This window comes from Tupaia chinensis, unplaced genomic scaffold (assembly GCF_000334495.1).
Source record: "Tupaia chinensis unplaced genomic scaffold, TupChi_1.0 Scaffold000350_1, whole genome shotgun sequence".
Lineage (NCBI taxonomy): Eukaryota > Metazoa > Chordata > Mammalia > Scandentia > Tupaiidae > Tupaia > Tupaia belangeri.
This window is the reverse complement of record NW_006159844.1, coordinates 5801231-5820465: the sequence shown is the minus strand read 5'-3', so window position 1 is coordinate 5820465 and position 19235 is coordinate 5801231. Positions and strand designations below refer to the sequence as shown.

General features: G+C 41.0%; 1 protein-coding gene across 1 annotated transcript in view; it reads right to left on the bottom strand.

Annotated features, from left to right (window-relative positions):
• BAZ1A (bromodomain adjacent to zinc finger domain 1A) overlaps nucleotides 1-19235 on the bottom strand; it is a gene marked incomplete in the record, with an annotated part of 136939 nt that overhangs the window by 115727 nt on the left and 1977 nt on the right. The window contains 1 exon segment of the mRNA XM_014589296.2: nucleotides 5023-5301. Coding sequence (XP_014444782.1) covers nucleotides 5023-5301 — 279 coding nt within the window.

Below are 19235 nucleotides of genomic sequence, written 5' to 3'. Positions count from 1 at the left end.
AGGGAGTGCTATACCAGGAAAATTAAATACAGTCACACAGAAATAAGACTTCAAAAACTAAGAAAATGGCCAACTTAATCATGGGGACAAGTCTAGAGTTGAATATTATATCCTAGAATTTAATTGCGAAAATTGAATCACAACAAAAGATAAAGTACATGAGACTGAACTGGTGAAATAGAATTTTATGACTTTTGACTTAAACATTGTTGATTTTTTTCTAGGCTTTGTTTTCCGATTTTAAGAATTTTTGTCTTATCTTGAGCTGCCGACAAGTTCTTGTATTTGAACAGAATTCCAACTTGTTTCCTGGCTTTAAGTCTTAAGCATATTTCCTTAGCATTTCTTTGATTTATTAAAGTTAAATCTGCTTTTCTTGAAATTGAAAAATATAGTAAAAAATACATAATTAATTATCATAGTAAACTATATAGCATCAGCTAGGTGCTATCTTATAGCATATTCATTCTACTCAGAGATTCACGCCTCAAGTTAGGCATGTATTCATTGATATGTATATATCAGCACAACTTGTTATTTAAGAAATTTTTGTGAATCAATAAAATGTTGGGGGAAAAAGAATGAAAAACAACTGTGGACACCTGCGTGTGTAAAGAGTGTGGGAAATGGCAGAGGGTGAGAAATGGGGGAGAGGGGGAGAAAAAAACTACATATACATATATACACACGAAACTAGAAATGGAAAATTATTGACGATAACATGCATGATTAAGCTACTATGCAGCATCTTCTGGATGGGAAATTATATTTTGTATGCTGTGACAATGTTCAGTGAATAAATGTAAGTTAATTTTTTTAAAAAGGCAAAAAAGCATAGAATCTGAAGATACCTACATTTCAACAGATATTTGGGAACTCCTTCCAGACACAAACACAATAGTAAACCAGTGCAATGATTAGGCTGGTGGTAGAAATTACGTAGAAAAGCAGCTACCTATCCACAAATTAGCCCTGTTTTGAAATATCTATTTCAAAGACTATTACTATAAGCCAATATTACCAATATATATGAGATTACTCATAAAAATTTTAAAAAATGAGTTACCCAAAAATGCTTTCAGGAAAAATATTACCAAATACATGATTACATTTTGACTCAATTCTTTAGATTCTCTCAAATTCTAATTCTATCTTCGGACTGAGTAACTCAGCATAAGTTCAAAATGTTTATTTGTTCTAAAGTTTTCTAGCTTCTTTTCCTGATTTAATTTTCCAATTCCAGAGTAAGGGAGAAAAGATGGATAAATCATGCACATATTTGAGTTCTAGCTCACCATCCTTCCAAGCTTTTATTAAACAATGATTATTCAATATATTAAAAATAAAATGATAGGGACCAGCAGATGGCATAATGTTTATGTCACTGGACTCCCACATAACCCACTGTGGTTCGAATCCTGAACCTGGTGGCTTAAACCTCACATGGGCACATGTACATGCATGCCCAAAATCCTAAGAGGATAATGGAGGAGAAGGGATTATTGTGTGGCCATCCTCTCTGGGGGTGTTTTCTCGCTTTCTGTCTCTTTGTCTCCCTGTTTCTTCAGCGAGTACACTACCCTATAGCAAAAATCTCCCTCTAAAATAAATAAAATAAAATGATAATGTTGGTGGAAAATTAGGGCCAGCCCTGTGGCCTAATGGTTAAGTGAGCTGAATGCCACTTGGCCAATCACAGTTCTAATCCCTGCCCCGGGGTTGAAAAACACAAGGATGGGTGGATAGGTGCCTGCATTCCCAAAATTCCAACAGGATAAACCAATGGAGAAGGGACTGGGAAGTGATCATTCCCCACGGGGCAGGGGTCGGGGGTGCTTTTTCTCACTCCCTCACTCCCTCTACCTCTCTCTCTGGCAATTAAAAAAAAAAAATTAGGTACCTTAAAATCTCCTTGTGTAGGGACCAGCAGATGAAATATGATTACATTGCTAGACTCCCACATGGTTGACCACAGTTCAAGTCCCAGATCTAGAGGCTTACAATTCGTGCTGGGTGGGGCCAGTAGGTGGGGTAGAGGTTAATCCCAAAAGGAGAATGGAAGAGAAGGGATTATGGTGTGGCCATCCTCCCTGGGAAGTGAGTTTTCCCTTCCTGTCTGTCTATCTCTGTCTTTCGGGTGAGTGAGTGCAAGTGCCCTATAGCAAAAAATCTCTCTCTTAAAAAAAAAAAAAAAAGGTCATCCTGTGTATCATTTTTTAGAAAACCACATACAAATGTAGGATTGTCTTATAAAAAAAACAACAACAAATTAAAAACTAGTTCTTTCTTGCCCAGTTATAATAACACAGGCAGTAGGGTGCCACTCTGTGATGCAGGAGACCTTATGGGAAAGCTCTGGGGCTATGTCTTGGGTGTACTTGGACACGCCTGCAGCACGCACAATGCAGAATCCAACAGATGGTGCAGTGGTTAAGATGGTTGGATTCCACGTGGCCAACTATGCAGTTCAAGTCCCAGACGTCATGGCTTAAAAAACACTCTGGGTAAGGGCCAGCAGGTGGTATAGTAGTTAAAGTATTGGATTTCCATATGGCTGATCATGGTTTGAGTGCTGGACTTGGTGGTTTGAAAATCACGCCAAGCTTGGAGTGCGCTCCCAAAATCTCAGGGAAAAAATGGAGATGAAGAAACTTCGGCACAGCCATTTCCCCTGGGGGGTGATTTTTCAACTTTCCTTCTTACTGTCCCTCTGGAGAGTGCACGCACTCTATGGCTAAAAACCTTAAAAAAAAAAAAAAAAAAAAACAGAAAACAACTTTCTGGGTGCGTGTGCACCCCAAATCCTAAGAGAATGGAGAAGGAACTACATGCAGCCAAGACCAAGGGATGCCTTTCTCATTTTCCCTCTGTCTGGCTCTGTCTCCAGCAAGCTCATGGATACTATGCCAATTTTTTGTTTTTAAGTTTTAATGCAAATCAAGTTATAATAAATGTCAGTAACTAGTCAGTCACTAGGTAAACACTGATAATTTTTATTTTATGTCATTTTCAATTTTCATATATGAGAGATGCACCCTGTTTTGGTTTTTTTTTTTTTTTTTTCTTTTTCTTTTTAAAGGTTTTTGCTGTAGGACACATACACTCATGGGAGAAAAATGGAAACAGTGAGAGCGAAAGTGAGAAATCATTCCTCAGTGGGGATGTCCATGCCATAATCCCTTCTCTTCTATTTTCTCTCAGGATTTTGGACATGCACACACATTTGCCCAGGGTGATTTTCAAGTCACTGGGGCTGGGACTTGAACTGTGTTTGGCTATATGGGAGTCTAGCACCTTAACCATCATACCACCTGCTAGGCCCCACTTGCACTCCATTCTTGAAGAATAGAAAATGTAGTAAACATGTAGAAAATTAACACTGAATTGTATACTTTATAGGGAAGAATTGTACAGTATGTGAATTATATGTCAATAGAGCTGTGTGGAAAAAAAAAACAAAACAGAGGCCTAAAAGTGGTGCAGTAATAAAATTCAATACTTTATGAAACTGATCCAGGGAACCAGCAGTTAGCGTAATGGTTATGTCGCTGGACTCCCATGTAGTCGACTGCGGTTCACGTCCCGGACCCGGTGGCTTAAAACTCAGGCCGGGCGCGTGTGCGTGCGTGCCCAAGATCCCGACAGGAGAATGGAGAAGGGACTGCGGTGTGACCATCCCCCCTGGGGGGTGATTTCTCGCTTTCTGTCTCTATGTCTCTCTCTGTCTGGAGAGCGCATGCGCCCTATAGCGAAAACCTCTCCCCCACCAAAAAAAAAACCAAAACTGATCTACATAAGGTTCTAGGTTCACATCTGGAGACCTTCCTACTTGCCAGGCACATGTGTGCCCATGACCTGTGCTGGCTAGGGGTAGATTACGGTATCAAGTATTCCCTGTTGGAGATACTATGTCTCTGTCTTGCTCACTCTCTCTATCACTCTCTGTCTCTCTTACTCATGGAAAAAATAAACAAACTGAAAAATATATATGAGAACTCAGAGGAATATATAAAATTCTATCCTTATTTTTTTTTTGGGGGGGGGGTTTGTTTTGTTTTTGTTTTTGTTTTTTGCTATAGGGCATGTGAGTTTGCCAGAGAGACAGAAAGAGAGAAAGTGAGACCAGTGACTATACTGCAATCCCTTTCCCTCCATTCTCCTCTTGGGTTTTTGGGCATGCATGTACATGCACCCAGCTTGAGTTTCAAACCACTGGTCCAGGACTTGAGCTATGGTCAGCCATGTTGGAGTCCAGAGCCTTAACCACCATGCCACCTACTGGCTCCATCTCTTGTTTTTGTTCATTAAAACACTAAAGCTTACTGAGGGAAAACAGGCATATTTAAACTATTAGGTAACACAATGAGGACACAGTAGATATCATTAAGAATTTTTCTTTCTTTTAAAAATTTGCTACAGGGTATATGTGTATGCTAGAGAGAGCCAGAGAGAGAGAGAGAAATCACTCCTCTGGGGGGATGGCCCCACTGCAATTCCTTCTCCTCTATTCTCCTCTCAGGATTTTAGGTACACATACACCCAGGCATGTGGTGTTTCAAGCTGCTGGGTCTGAGACTCAAATCATATAGTCAGCATGTGGGATTCTGCTGCCTTAATCACCATGCCACTGACTGGCCTAGTATTTTTATTCTTAAAGATTTAAAGATGGAATTTCCATACAATGTAACTTATTATATAACAAATTAAAGACAGGAAGGTGATTTATACAGTAATGGATTGATCGTTAAGACATTTTTAGTGAAAAAAGGTAGAGTACAGTATATTACCTTAGCCTAAAGGGGAAAGAACATGTGTATGCCTGTTTGTGTACATATACACACGGAGATACATACACGTATGTTTTCCGTGGCAACCAGCTAACAGTAGGTCTATCTGTGGGTTAATTGGGTAGATGAAAGAAAGTGAAATGGAAGGTTTCCTGATATCATCCTTTTGTATACTTTGATTTTTGAGCAATGTGAACATATGCTTATCAAGAGGAAAAAATTAAATATACTTTACCTTGCACCATTGCTCCTAATGACTTCCACAGTTTCTTCAACAAAATATCGATCCTTGACATAGGCAAAGATATCATCACAAATTTCATGTAAGCGTGAACGATGGGTAAGGTTGGTCAAGTATAAAACTGGAATAATGAGTGGTTCTGGAAAACTCTGGAGATTCTGTCTTGCTTTTTTTTCTGACTCGAGTGCTTCCTGATATGTCAGTCCAGGTCTACCCGTCACAGCACAACTCCACACAAGGCTGTTGCACAGAATGGTTCGCTCAAAAAAGTCACTGATTAAAAAACAAAAATGAAAATTCATTACCTATAATTTCACAAATTTTACATTCAAAGATGACATAAACTTTCTTTTTGCCTTTATTGCAAAATTTTATATAGAACCATGAAATAAGCAGGGGTTTAGCAAACTTGTTAATTTACATACTGATACAAACTGAAGAAAAAAGTACATTTAAACTAGATCTTTATATTTTGCAATTTTTAAGGCACATCAGCCAAAATTGTCTTTGTTTTTTTTTTTTTTTCTTGGAGAGGTTTTTGCTATAGGGCATGCACTCGCCAGACAGACAGAGACAGAGAGACAGAAAGCGAGAAATCACCCCCCAGGGGGGATGGCCACACCGCAATCCCTTCTCCTCCGTTCTCCTCTCAGGATCTTGGGCACGCACGCACACGCGCCCGGCGTGAGTTTAAGCCACCGGGTCCCAGGACACGAACCGTGGTCGACTACGTGGGAGTCCAGCAACATAGCCACTACGCTAACTGCTGGTCCCCCCATCAGCCAAAATTGGAGTTTGAATTCCATCAGTTTTAAAAGTAGAAATCAAACTGAAAATAAATTCAAACTTCCTTCTTTTCAATTTTTTTTTTTACTTAACGAAAAGTTTGTTATGAAAATGTACAACCTGATTTTTACATTGTGGTAAAACAGGCCCACTGATGAGGAGACATGGAATTTTCTGTTGAACAGCCATTATTTATACTCATTCTAAGGCTTCTCACAAGATTATGCTATTTCCTCATATTACCAGCATTCCAGTGTTATTCTGTTGCCCACTAAGTGCCATCTCCACACATTCATTTATCACAGGATTCCTAAATGGATTAAATCCCCCTAGTATTTCTTGGACATGTCTGCCACCATTTAATTCCAATGGTAACTTCTTGTCCATAAATTTTTTCAACTCAGGAGCATGAGTTGTGCTCATGGTATCTCTCGGTAGGCTCAGAGATGCCTTTAGTTTTCCTTTTAATTTTTAAAAATTATTTATTTTATTTAACTTTATTTATTTATTTATTTTAATTTGACCAGAGAAGGACAGACTTGGGGGGAGGAGTGAGAAAGCAAACTCCCAGGTCCTAGACTCATATGATGGTTGGCCATGTGGGAGTTCAGCACCCTTAACCATCACACCACCTGCTGGCCCCTTTCCTTTTCATTTTTAAGCTTTTTGTTCCAAGGCAGTCAAAATACCAAGGCAAGCTCAAGTGCTTTACTGTGAAGTTTTTAATGAATTACTTTAACTTTATTTATTTATTTATTCATTTATTTTTAAATCTCAATTTGATCAGAGACAGACAGAACAAGAGAGAGAGAGAAAAAGTGACAAAGCAACCCGCCATATCTGGGACTTGAACCACAGTTGGCCATGTGGGAGTCCAGTGCCCTTAACCACCACACCACCTGCTGGCCCTTTAACTGTGAATTTTTAAAACATTTTAACATATTAATGAAAAGCTTGAGAAATTGAAGCATCTAATAAAAAGTGACTAGAGTATTTCTTATGATGAAAAATCATAATTATAAAAAAGTATAGAATTATTGGGAACCAGCAGTTAGCGTAATGGCTATGTCGCTGGACTCCCACGTAGTTGACCACGGTTCGCATCCCAGACCCGGTGGCTTAAAACTCACGCTGGGTGCGTGTGCGTGCGTGCCCAAGATCCTGAGAGGAGAATGGAGGAGAAGGGATTGCGGCGTGACCATCCCCCCTGGGGGGTGATTTCTCACTTTCTGTCTCTATGTGTCTCTCTGTCTGTCTGGCGAGCGCACGTGCCCTATAGCGAAAATCTCCTCAAAAAAAAAAAAAGTATAGAATTATTAAATAACATTTTTGTTTGTTTTGTTTTTAGGTTTTTGCCATAGAGTGCATGCAGTGACCAGAGAGAGGGAAAGTGAGAAATCACCCCTGAGGAGGGATGGCTACATCTCAATCCCTTCTCCTCCAATCTCCTCTTACAATTTTGAACATGCGCACATATGTGCCCAGTATGATTTTCAAGCCGCCAGGTCTAAGGCTTGAACTGCAGTCAGCCATGCCATCTGATGGCCCCTTAAATAATGCCTTAATACAAAAAAAAAAAAAAAAAAAAGTTCAGTTTGCTCCCTTTTAAAAAAGTATAATGGTCTCATTTGTGCTACAGAAAAAGAGAAAGAATTAACAGGGCCAAATGGTGACGCAGCAGTAATACGATTTTTTTAAAAATTATTTTATTTCATTTCACTTATTGTCATTATTGTTTGTTATCAATTGACCAGAGAGGGACAGAGATAAAGAGAGAGAGAGAGAGAGAGAGAAAGCAAGCTGCCAGGGCTGGGACTCAAGCCAAGGTCGGTCATATGGGAGTCCAGTGCCTTTAACCACCATGCCACCTGTTGGCCCCCAGTTATACAATTTGATCCATATGGGAAGGTTCTAGGTTGGCATACTGAGACCTTGCACATTCTTGTTCCACAGGTGTGCCTATGATCTGGGCTGGCTAGAGGTAGACTACAGCATAAAGAAACTGCTGGAAGTACCTGTCTCTTCTTTCTTTCTTACGGAGGAAATAAATTTTAAGAAAATAACAATAGGAACCAGCAGATGGCATAATGGTTGTGTCAGTGGGCTCCCATGTAATCGACCATGGTTCGAGTCCCAAACCCATCACCTTAAAACTCATGCCAGGTGCCTATGGGTGCATGCCCAAAATCCCAAGAGGAGAATGGAGGAGAAGGGATCATGGTGTGGTCATCTCCCCTAGGGGGTGATTTCCTGCTTTCTGTCTGTCTCTCTCTGGCAAATGCAGGTGCCCTATAGTAAAAATCTCTCTTAAAAAATAAAAAAGAACAATAAATATATGTAATCCAATTGACTTTATTTTTTAAAAAAAAGCATAAATTCTAGAATGTTACACAAAACTAAAGGTAACTATGGAGCAGAGATAAGACTAGGAGAACAATGCTACACAGTGCTTATCTATACTGTTGTAATTTATTCTAAAAAATTCCATCTTGTTTCTTTTAAAAACACAAGCTATAGGGACCAGCAGTTGGCGTAATGGCTATGTTGCTGGACTCCCATGTAGTCGACCATGGTTCAAGCCCCAGACCTGGTGGCTTAAACTCATGCCGGGCACATGTGTGTTTGCCCAAGATCCGAGAGGAGAATGGAGGAGAAGGGATTGCAGCGTGGCCAGCCCTACTTGGGGGTGATTTCTTGCTTTTTATCTCTCTCTCTCTCTGGCGAGTGCACACACCCTGTAACAAAAACCTCTCCCCCCAAAAAATAAAAACACTGAGTATCTGGCCTTTTATAGAAAACATGTGAGGACCTTTCCTCTTTATCATTATTTCATAAAGAAAAACTGCTGCCAAGTTGCAGGTGAAGTACTTTTCTAAGACCATGCTTGTAAGATAAAGTCAGTCAGCTCTCTGGTGAACAAACCAAAGAGTAATATACTGAGAATATGATGGGTATCCAGAAAACTAGTAAAGGAGCCAGCATGTGGTATTATGAGTAAAGTCCTGGACTCACATATGGACAGTCACGATTTGAGTCCTAGACCCGACAGCTTGAAAATCATGCCCGGAGCATGTGCGTCTTTGCCCAAAATCCTGAGAGAATTAAGGAGAAGGGACTGTAGCATGGACACACCCCTAAAGGGGTGATATCTCACTTTCCCTCTCTCTGTCTTTCTTTGATGATCACATGTGCCCTATGCAAAAAACAACAACAAAAAAAGAAAATAGTATCTAATAGAAAAGTAAGAATTAAGTGACATTAAAATAAGAAATCAGCAGTTAAATGCTGTACAGAGGGAACTAGATCCACATGGCTGACCACAGTCTGAATCCCAGAACCAGAGGCTTGAGAAACACACTAGGCATTTACACACAAGCCCAGGATCCTCACAGGATGGAGAAATGGAGAAAAATGGACTGTAGCATAACTGGGGCCCATTGTGGAGTGCTTTTCTCTCTCTCCTCACTCTCCAGTGCGTATGGATGTGTCCTCTGACAAAAAAGAAAAAAAAAAATTAAAGCAAAAAATAATTGTGGGTCAACAGGTGGAGCGTACGTTAAGGCACTGGATCCCATATGGCCAGCCCCACAGTTCAAGTCCCAGGCCCAGTGGCTTGAAAATCACAATGGGCATTTGTGCATGTGATCCCGAGATTGGAGAAGGGATTGTGGGAGGGCCAATTCCCTTGGAAGGGTGATTTCTCACTTTCTCTCTCCCTGGTGAGTGCACACACCCTATAGCAAAAATATAATAAATCAGAAATTAGGCCAGTCCCATAGCACAGCGGTTAAGCGCTGAACCTTGGAAACCAGATATGGTCAAATGCAGTTCAAGTCTCAGTCCTAGAGATTTGAAAATCAGGCTGGGCATGTGATGGGAAGGAGAAATTAGAGAAAGAAATTACAGCATGACTACACCCCATTGGAGGGTGCTTTCTCTCTCTTCCTCTCTCTGGCAAGTACATGTCCCCTCTGACAACTAAAAAAAATCAGAAGTCAAATATGATTCAGATAAACACAAATATACTCTACTTAAGTGCCAAAACTATATTGACCTGATATAACACATGATAAAAATCCAATGTGATTCAGCAATAAAGATTTAAGGGATATAGTAGACTCCTCTGCACACAAAAATAATACAATTGAGAAATGTCACCATAGGTTAAAAACTGTATTATTATTATTTTACTTCAACAGCATATGATACATAAGAGATGGGAAAAATGGCTTATTGTCTTAAATAATTACTGGGATGGCCATGCTGCAATCCCTTCTCCATTCTCCTCTCAGGATTTTAGGTATGTATGCACACACGTCTGGCATGAGTTTTAAGCCGCTAGGTCTGGGACTCAAATCACTCAAATCATGGCTGACTATGTGGGAGTCCAGCAATGTAACCATTTCACCATCCGCTGGTCCTGGGTTGTTTTTGACTATTTCTTTTACTAACAGGATTACAAGAGCCTATCACATCATGGATATGGCAAACCTCACATGCCTTGTGTTATACAGAGAAATACCAGTTAGATGAATATGACACTTTATATTTATTCATAGATGGTCAGGGGAAATTTTTGATTAATAAAAAATATAGTTTAGGGACAGCAGATGGCATAAGAGCTACATTGCTGGACTCCCATGTAGTTGGCTGCAGTTTGAGTTCCAGACTCAGTGGCTTAAACTCACACCGGGCACATGTGCATGCGTGCCCAAGATCCCGAGAGGAGAATGGAGAGGGGATTGCGGCGTGGCCATCACCCCCCCCACCTGGGGGGTGATTTCTCGCTTTCTGTCTCTCTGTCTCTCTCTGTCTGTCTGGTGAGCACATGTACCCTATAGAAAAAAAAAGTTTTTCAAAACTGAAGAAATTCGTGTTTAATGAAATATTACTTTGCATTTTATTTAGTGCCTCCTTAGACTTACATGGCATACAAGGGGGTTCCTAAAACCTGCAGATGACACAAAGCTGAGGAAAAGCAATAAATCAAAGGTGAAACATCACACCAGTACTAGATATAAAACTGAGCTTAACAACATGAATATGAAAAAGGCAAATTTTAGTTGAACTATTCATACTTGTATACCATTTTATATTGGGTCATCAGAAAAGTCGTGATGTGTTTCTCTATGCAAAAATGTGTCATGAGTTTTCTGACAACCCAATAATTCACCTGGATTAAAAAGGATTGTGGGGACCAGCAGTTAGCGTAATGGCTATGTGGCTGGACTCCCACATAGTCGACCGCGGTTCCTGTCCCGGACCCAGTGGCTTAAAACTCACGCCAGGCGCGTGTGCATGCATGCCCAAGATCCTAAGAGGAGAATGGAGGAGAAGGGACTGTGGCGTGGCCATCCCCCCTGGAGGGTGATTTCTCGCTTTGTCTCTGTCTCTCTGGTGAGTGCACGCACCCTACAGCAAAACCTCTTCCAAAAAAAAAGGATTGTGGTCAGAGTTTCTGACCACAATCTCTTTTTTCCCCTTTCTGTGTCTTGTGAGTGACATCCTTCAGGACCTAAAGCAGACATCATCTACTTGAGGGCTTCCCTAAGCCCCAACAGTTATCAGCTCTATTTTCTATGTTCCATTACACTGGCTCCATAATATATATCTGACTTTTGTTACTGTGTTGTAGACATTCATTCACTTCTCACATAAAGGAACAAATTATTTCAGCATTTCCAAAGACTTTCCAAAGTATAGTGTCATGAATAAACAAATGTACTTTCACTGAGCAGTGCTTACATATTTATATTTCTACACTTATCCACATGAGAAAATGTACATATAAATGGAAAGCAGAGGAAAAAAAGTCTGAATTCTAGCCTTACCATTGTGAATGCAACTTTGGCTATATAGCCTCTTTATTTACTTATTATTTTTGTTTGTTTGTTTTGCTGTAGGGCACATGCACTTGCTGGAGAGACAGAGAGAGATAGAAAGTGAGAAATCACCCCCCCCGAGAAGGGGGGCATGCTGCAACCCCTCTCCACCATTCTCCTCTTAGAATTTTAGACGTGCATGCATACATGCCTGGCCTGAGTTTTTTATTATTATTATTATTATTATCATTAATACATTCCATTGCTATATATGATTTAGACTGTAAAGAGACTTTACTCAGCATGATACACACCTCAGTCCAGTTGAGAATACTATATACATCTATACTCATCAACAAATAACAAACTATATCTGTGCCCCACAAATACCTTATCTCTCCATTTTTCTCCCTAATTTCCTTTCCTGCACTCTTCCCCTCCCACACTCTCCTTCCACTTTGTCTCCAGTGTCCATAACAACTTTTAATGCTTTTATGTTCTCCAGTCTTTCAGTCTCTACCATAGAGTGCAGACAGTCTGTATATGTTAAGTGGAGACATACAATGTCTCTGTTTCATAGCCTGACTTGCTTCACTCAGCATAAATCTTCCATATCTGTCCACTTTCTATCAAATTCCAGAGCCTTGTTGTTTATGACTGAATAATATTCCATGGAGTCTATGTGCCATATTTTTTCAATCCATTCATCCGTTTGTAGACATTTGGGTTGGTTTCATGTCTCAGCAATTGTGAATAGTGCTGCAATAAATATAGTTGTGCAAGCGCTTTTCTGACTGAGCATTCTCCTGTCCTTTGGGTAGATACCTAGGAGTAGAATTGCTGGATCATATGGTAGTTCTATATGAAGGTCTCTGAGGAACCTCCATATTGTTCTCCACAGTGGTTGGACCAATTTACATTCCCATTAACAATGTAGGAGTGTTCTCCTTTCACCACATCCCCACCAGCACTTATCATTTTTAAAAAAATTTTCCTGCTCTGAGTTTTAAGCCACCAGGCCCAGGACTTAAACCACAAGCAACCACATGGGAGCCCAGTAATGTAATCATTATGCCATCTGCTAGTCCCTTGGATATATAACCTCCTTCAGTTTCCCTTCTGTTAGATGGAGATAATATCTTTCATGAACAATTACTGTGAAAATCAAATGATATATTCTAAGCAAATGTACCCATATATGTATGTATTCAGTAAATGTTATCAACTCCAATAAGAATGTGGTTCAAGCACCACATGCACAGAGATCTCAGGAAAATAAACCAGTAGAGAAGAAAAACAAAGTCAAAGAAATACATGAAAGACTGAAAATATTCAAAGAGAAAGTTTGGCACTGGAAAGGAAGAGGCTAAATAACTATTTAAGATATTTTAAGACATTTCTTTATGGCAGCTCCTAAGGGCAAGCGCAGGAAAAATCCAAATTCTAGGAGGAAAGAGTTTGGATCATTATTGTAGGGAGTATAGAGCAAGCAACAAGGTATGTTGACAAGTTGTAATGAGAATGGTTTTCACTGTGTTTCAGATAATAGTAAATATAAAATCAGTGAAGACTCAAAATTTAATCAAGATGACCCAAGTATAAAAATTTTATCCACTGCTTGTGGTACACTGTTTGCAAAAAGGGTTAAAAGTGGGCAGGCTCCTTTGAAATATGACATTAATACTCTTCTCACCAAGAGGTGGAGTCTATTTCACACTCCTTGAAACTGGGCTAGCTTTGTCATGTTTTGATTAGTGTAATACAGAAATGACATTGAGAGATTTCCACTCTCACTCTCTTGAAACTCTGAGACTACCACATGAACCAGTGGAGGCTAGCCTTCTGAAGATGAAAGACCACATGGTGAGAAAATCCATTCTAGCTATGGTCCCATACTTGCAACCGAGGCTGTCTCTGACTCTATCCAGCCCCAGCCTAGCCTCTAGCTGACTACAGCTGAGTGTGTGAGTACTGAGGACACTAGCAGAAACCAAACTGACCACCCATACAACAGTAAGAAAATCAAATCGGTTGCTATTTTGAGTCACTAAATTTTGGCTTGTCATACTGCATAACTGATACGCATATTACATTTGAGGAAAAGATGTATTCACATTAAACATGGTAGCCTACTAAGCACATAAAAAGTAACACTAAAAAAAGAAAAGCATTTAGAATTCTCTGCTATACCATCCAGGGAAAAAAAGACACACAACACAAATATCAAGGCCACGTGACAGACTTATTCTTAAAGAAGAGCTTGAACACCTAATACAAAAACACTAACAGTGTACAGTTTTCCAATTTCCCTTGAAAATACTATGCTCACCAAATAGTCTTTAATTTTAACTAGATTTCATATCCAACTGATTATAAGAACTGGTTGGTGCAAAAGGCATTTTTCTTCAATATAAGTTGATGTCATTCTGCTTTGCTCATTTAAAATCTAGAGCTTAACCATTGAGGGTACAGTAAAGAAGGCAAGTGTTTGAGATAACAGTAGAGAGAGGTAGCTACACCGAAGTATAGGCAGCCAGCCTGAATTCCAGGCCATGATCCTATTTTGTGCTTATTTCTGCAAACTTCAATAGATATTAGGAAGAATTCTCTGTAATAAATATTGTGTGGCAGTAAACAGTATGAAAAACTCTAGACACTTAAGAAGATGGGTTAGAATTCTAGTGTCACCTATTACTGGATGTGTGATATTAGACCCTGTGATCTTAGTCTTACTGCCGCCCCCCCACACACCCCAACCCTAGTTTCCTCATCTGTGAAAGGTTAATAGGACTGAATTGACAAGTGAGCTGACGCACAATAAAAACAGGATGCCTTTATAAGCTACTCAAATCTCTAGCACAGGAAAGCCAAGTTGAGCAATTCTTTCATGCTGTATGAAAGACTGGATGCACTTATTGATGGGAAGTATATCCCAAGTGTCTAAATGGTAAAAAAGGGCTGGCATCAGGGCCAGCAGGTGGTGTAGTGGTTAAGGTCCTGGACCCTGACATGACTGGACCATGGTTTGAGTGCTGGACCCAGTGGCTTGACACTCACATTAGAAGTGTGTGCATGCATGCATGCATGTCCAAAATCCCAAGAGGAAAATGGATAAGGAACTGCAGTCTGGCCATTCCCCGACCCCCAGGGGGTGATTTCTCACTTTCTCTCTCTGTAGCTGTTTCTCTAGCAAGTGCATACACCCCATAGCAAAAGAAAAAAACTCTCTAAACAAAAAATGACTGGCATTATAGCACAGCAGTTAAGTGCTGTGCATATTAAGCCAGATCCTACATAGCTAACCAAGGTTCAAGTGCCGTCTGGCAGTCTGAAAAGCATGAATGCATGTGTGTACGTGTCCAACATCCAGATGGGATGGAGAAATGGAGGAAAGAGGATTGCAGCAGATCATCCCCACCCCCCCAGGAGGTGGGGGGATGCTTTTTCTCTCCCTGGTAAGCATATAAGGCCTCAAGTGATTTTTTTTTTATTTTTTTCTTTTTGGAGAGGTTTTTGCTATAGGGCATGTGTGCTTGCCAGAAAGACAGAGAGACAAAAAACAGGAAATCACTCCCTGGGGGGATGGCCACACCGCAATCCCTTCTCCTCCATTCTCCTCTCAGGATCTTGGGCACACACGCACAGGTGCCCGGTGTGAGTTTAAGCCACTGGGTCCGGGACTCAAACGGACTCAACCCTCGGTCAACTACATAGGAGTCCAGTGACATAGCCATTATGCGAACTGCTGGTCCCAGCTTCACGCAATTAAAACAGTGGGATCAGCAGGTGGCATAGTGGTTAAGGTGCTGAACTCCCACCACGGTTCAAGTCCCAGACCTGGTGGCTTGAAGCTCATGCTGGATGCATGTGTATGTGCGCACAAAATCCCAAGAGGAGAAGAGATTGCAGTGTGGCCATCCCCCCTAGGAGTGATTTCTCACTTTCTAGCTCTCTATCTCTCTGGAGAACCCATGCATTCTATAGCAAAAAATCTCTCAATAAATAAATAAATAAATAAAGTAAAATAAAAATAAATATATGCCTAGAAAGCAGATATCTAAGAAATTAAGTTACTGGGTTAATAGTAATTTTCCTATCTCAAACCTAGAACTTCTGGTATTGGGATATAACTATTCAATTTCTGAAAACTCTACAGCCAAAACTAAATAAAAAACAAAGCTGCCATCAGCGAATCAAAACTGCAGAATAAAGAGTTATTGTATTTAAGAGATTTAAGTTAGGGGCCAGCAGGTGGTGTGGTGGTTAGGTTGCAGGACCCCCACATAGCCAACTGTGGATCATGTCCCAGACCTGGCAGCTTGCTTTTTCACTCTCCTTCTCTGTCTCTGTCTCTCTTTAGTCAAATTAAAAATAAACAAATAAATAAATAAAATTATTTGTTGGGACCAACAGCGGAATGACTATGTCGCTGGACTCCCACGAAGTCAACTGCGGTTTGAGTCCCAGACCTGGTGGCTTAAAACTCACGCTGGGCGTGTGTGCATGCGTGCCCAAGATCCTGAGAGGAGAATGGAGGAGAGGGGATTGCGGCGTGGCCATCCCCCCTGGGGGGGTGATTTCTCGCTTTCTGTCTCTGTCTCTCTGGTGAGCGCACACACCCTATAGCAAAAACCTCTCTAAAAAAAACTCTTTTGCTAAACCTCTTTTGGGCACACACACACATGCACCCAGCATGAGTTTTAAGCCACTGGGTCCAGGACTCAAACTGTGGTTGACTACGTGGGAGTCCAGCGACATAGCCATTACGCTAACTGCTGGTCCCCCAAAAATTAGTTTTTAAAAAAGAAACTAAGTTATACATTTTAGCTTATGAATTTGCCTAAAGTTAATGTGTTATTTTTAATGAGACTTCTTTACTTACAAAGCAGGTCAAATAAGAGTTAGTAATTAGTTAAGGAGTATATAGTTCAAACAAATAAGAGTTTGTACTATATAATCACTGAGGATTCAAAGAATTCAGGATCTTGGAGTAGACAAAATGTGAAACAGATATATTACATTTTAGAGCACTAAGAGATGTTACATTAGATAAAATGGAGGGGGTGACTATTGCTGCTTAAAACAAAAAGGAAGTGGGCTCTAATATCAAGATAGACAGAAAACTATTTAGCAATTAAAAGGTCACTGGCAATTTCTACTAACCAGACTTAGAGGCAAGTTATCTTGCATTGTATTGGGAAATGAAGGAGGCCAGGAAGTGTAGAAAAATCTCTTTGAGGTTGATTAAGGTAGAGAAATTTATATACAAGAAATGAAAAAGTGGAGCAAAGCGAGCATAGTGGCCTTCAGAAGAATATAAAAGAAAAATATTTTTAAGGCCAGCACAATGGCGCAGCTGTTACATCTCACATGGCCAACCACCTTTGGAATCTTGGACCTGGTGGCTTGAAATGCTGGGTGCACGTAGGAGCATGAGTGCCCAAGATCCTGGGAGGAGAATAGAGGAAAAGGGATTACTGCAGTGTGGCCATCCCCGCAGGGAATTATTTCTCACTTTCCCTCTCACCATCTCTGTCTGTCTCTCTCCCTCCTGGGAGTGCATACTCTCAAAGGCAAAATAACTCTTAAAAAAAAAAAAGTAAGAAAAATATTCAGAATAATGCACATAAAGGATAATCTCAAAATCAATTCATATAAAACAAATGGTGACTTAATAAATGAGAAAGACAGGTTTCCTTCAGAGTTTCTCCAGACTTGTGTTCAGATTACCCTAATATTGTAGCCCACCATATACTACCTACCATGGATGCAGTTTTGAAAAAATCCATTGAAGAGAAAGTAATTCAAAATATAGCATAATTAAATGGCAGTCTTCTGCCAATTTTGCCAATTCAAAGTTAGAAAGACTAATACCTACAAGCATGAGTGATACTGCTTCGTTCAGGGTAAATGATCAAATGATATCTCTGTTCCCAAACCAATCATCATCTCTTGAACTGCTTGTAATTTCCAAAAACCCAGACAAAAACAAAAATAAAACCTAAACAAATGTTAAATGTCTTAGGACTACAAAGGACATATTCTTTAATACCAGTGGCTGATAGACAGGTTTGAAATGCCAAAAATCTCCTTTATTTCAGATTTCAACAGGATTAAAGTAACTCATCTCAAGAACCAAAGTACAAGAGTGTTTAATTCACAAAGGGTAATAGCCATATTCACCCTACCCCTCAAAAATGAAGAGAGCCTCTTAAAAGGATAAGATTGCTACATCAAAAGACAAAACAGTTTAAAATTTAAACCTGTTTACTCTTTTGTGGACACTATTAAGAACAATATTTTTAAATTCAGAACTTTTACCAATGAGTTTAGCTTAAACTTAAAAAAAAAAATAGCCTTTTTTAGTTACCTAATCCAAATTCACTTAAGTAGTTACAGTACTATTTGAGTAAAGAAGCAAGTCCATACAGGAGCAGACTGAGATGTGCATTTCTACCTAATAGTATTGTGTGATAAAAACCACTATCTTTTTCTCTACATATAGCACATTTATGTGTAAGTCTCTCTCTGGAGCTGAAGAATAGGACCTACTTAACTTTGCTCAAGAGCACTGACTCTTCTAACCTCACTACTCATTTCTCAGACAGGTGCAGAACTTGCCTAAAGCCCTTCCTGATCAGGCCCCTACTAGAAAAGGTGCCTCCCACATGCCATGTATTTGGTTGCTATAACACTTAGTTTCTAAGCCACAAAGGGATTCATTCTGAGTGGAGAGGATAAAGCATAAGAAAAAAGGAAGATCTGGTTGTTCCAGTGATTGATCAATTCAGGTTCTCTCTTGGACATCCTGTTCAAACACAGATCACTGAAACATACCCCATCGCTTGGTGTCACAGAACAAGGGGATCTCGGGATAAACCAGAAATTTACTTGAAACTACGCCAGCGGCAGCTCCGGGTTCTTATCAAAACAATAGCGAGTGGCACATGTCAGGCGGCTCACTTGCGCAGGGGGATAAAGAGCGACTAGCGGCGGCTGGAGTTGAACTTGTCTTAACCCCCTCCCCTCCAGCGCCCACCGCCGCGCTCCCTGCTACGCAACAGTGAAAACCAGGGGCGCCCAGGGCCCTGCTCTGTTTCCCCTTCCTCTTCCCTAAGCTCGGCCCTGACTTCTTCCTCACCGGTCTCCCGGGGGCGGAGACGCTGAGTTCCCCGGGGACGGGAGTTAGTCACCAAGAAGAGGCGGTGACAGAGCACACGACTCGCGACGCACACTCCGAGGCCTAGCCGCGCGGGACCGGAGGCGGTCGGCCTGGGCTCCGCGTCCCGGCCCCCCGCCCGGCGCCCGCAGGGGAGCCCCCCGCTTCCCGTCCCGTGGGCGTCGAAACTCCGCTTCCCTCCCACCCGCAGCGTCGGCGGCACCAACCTCCGACCCCACTCCTGACCGAGGAAACGAAGCCCTACCCAGCCGTTTCCTGCCCTCGGGGGCAGGGATTCCCTCCCCAGGCCGGGGGACTGTGGCCCTGAGCCGCTGACCCGAGCGGGGAACCCCTCGGCCGGGCGGGGATCCCGGAACTGGCCCTGGAGTGCGCGTGTGGCCGCGGCGGGGAGGGGCGAAGCAGGGAGTTTCCGCCGCTCG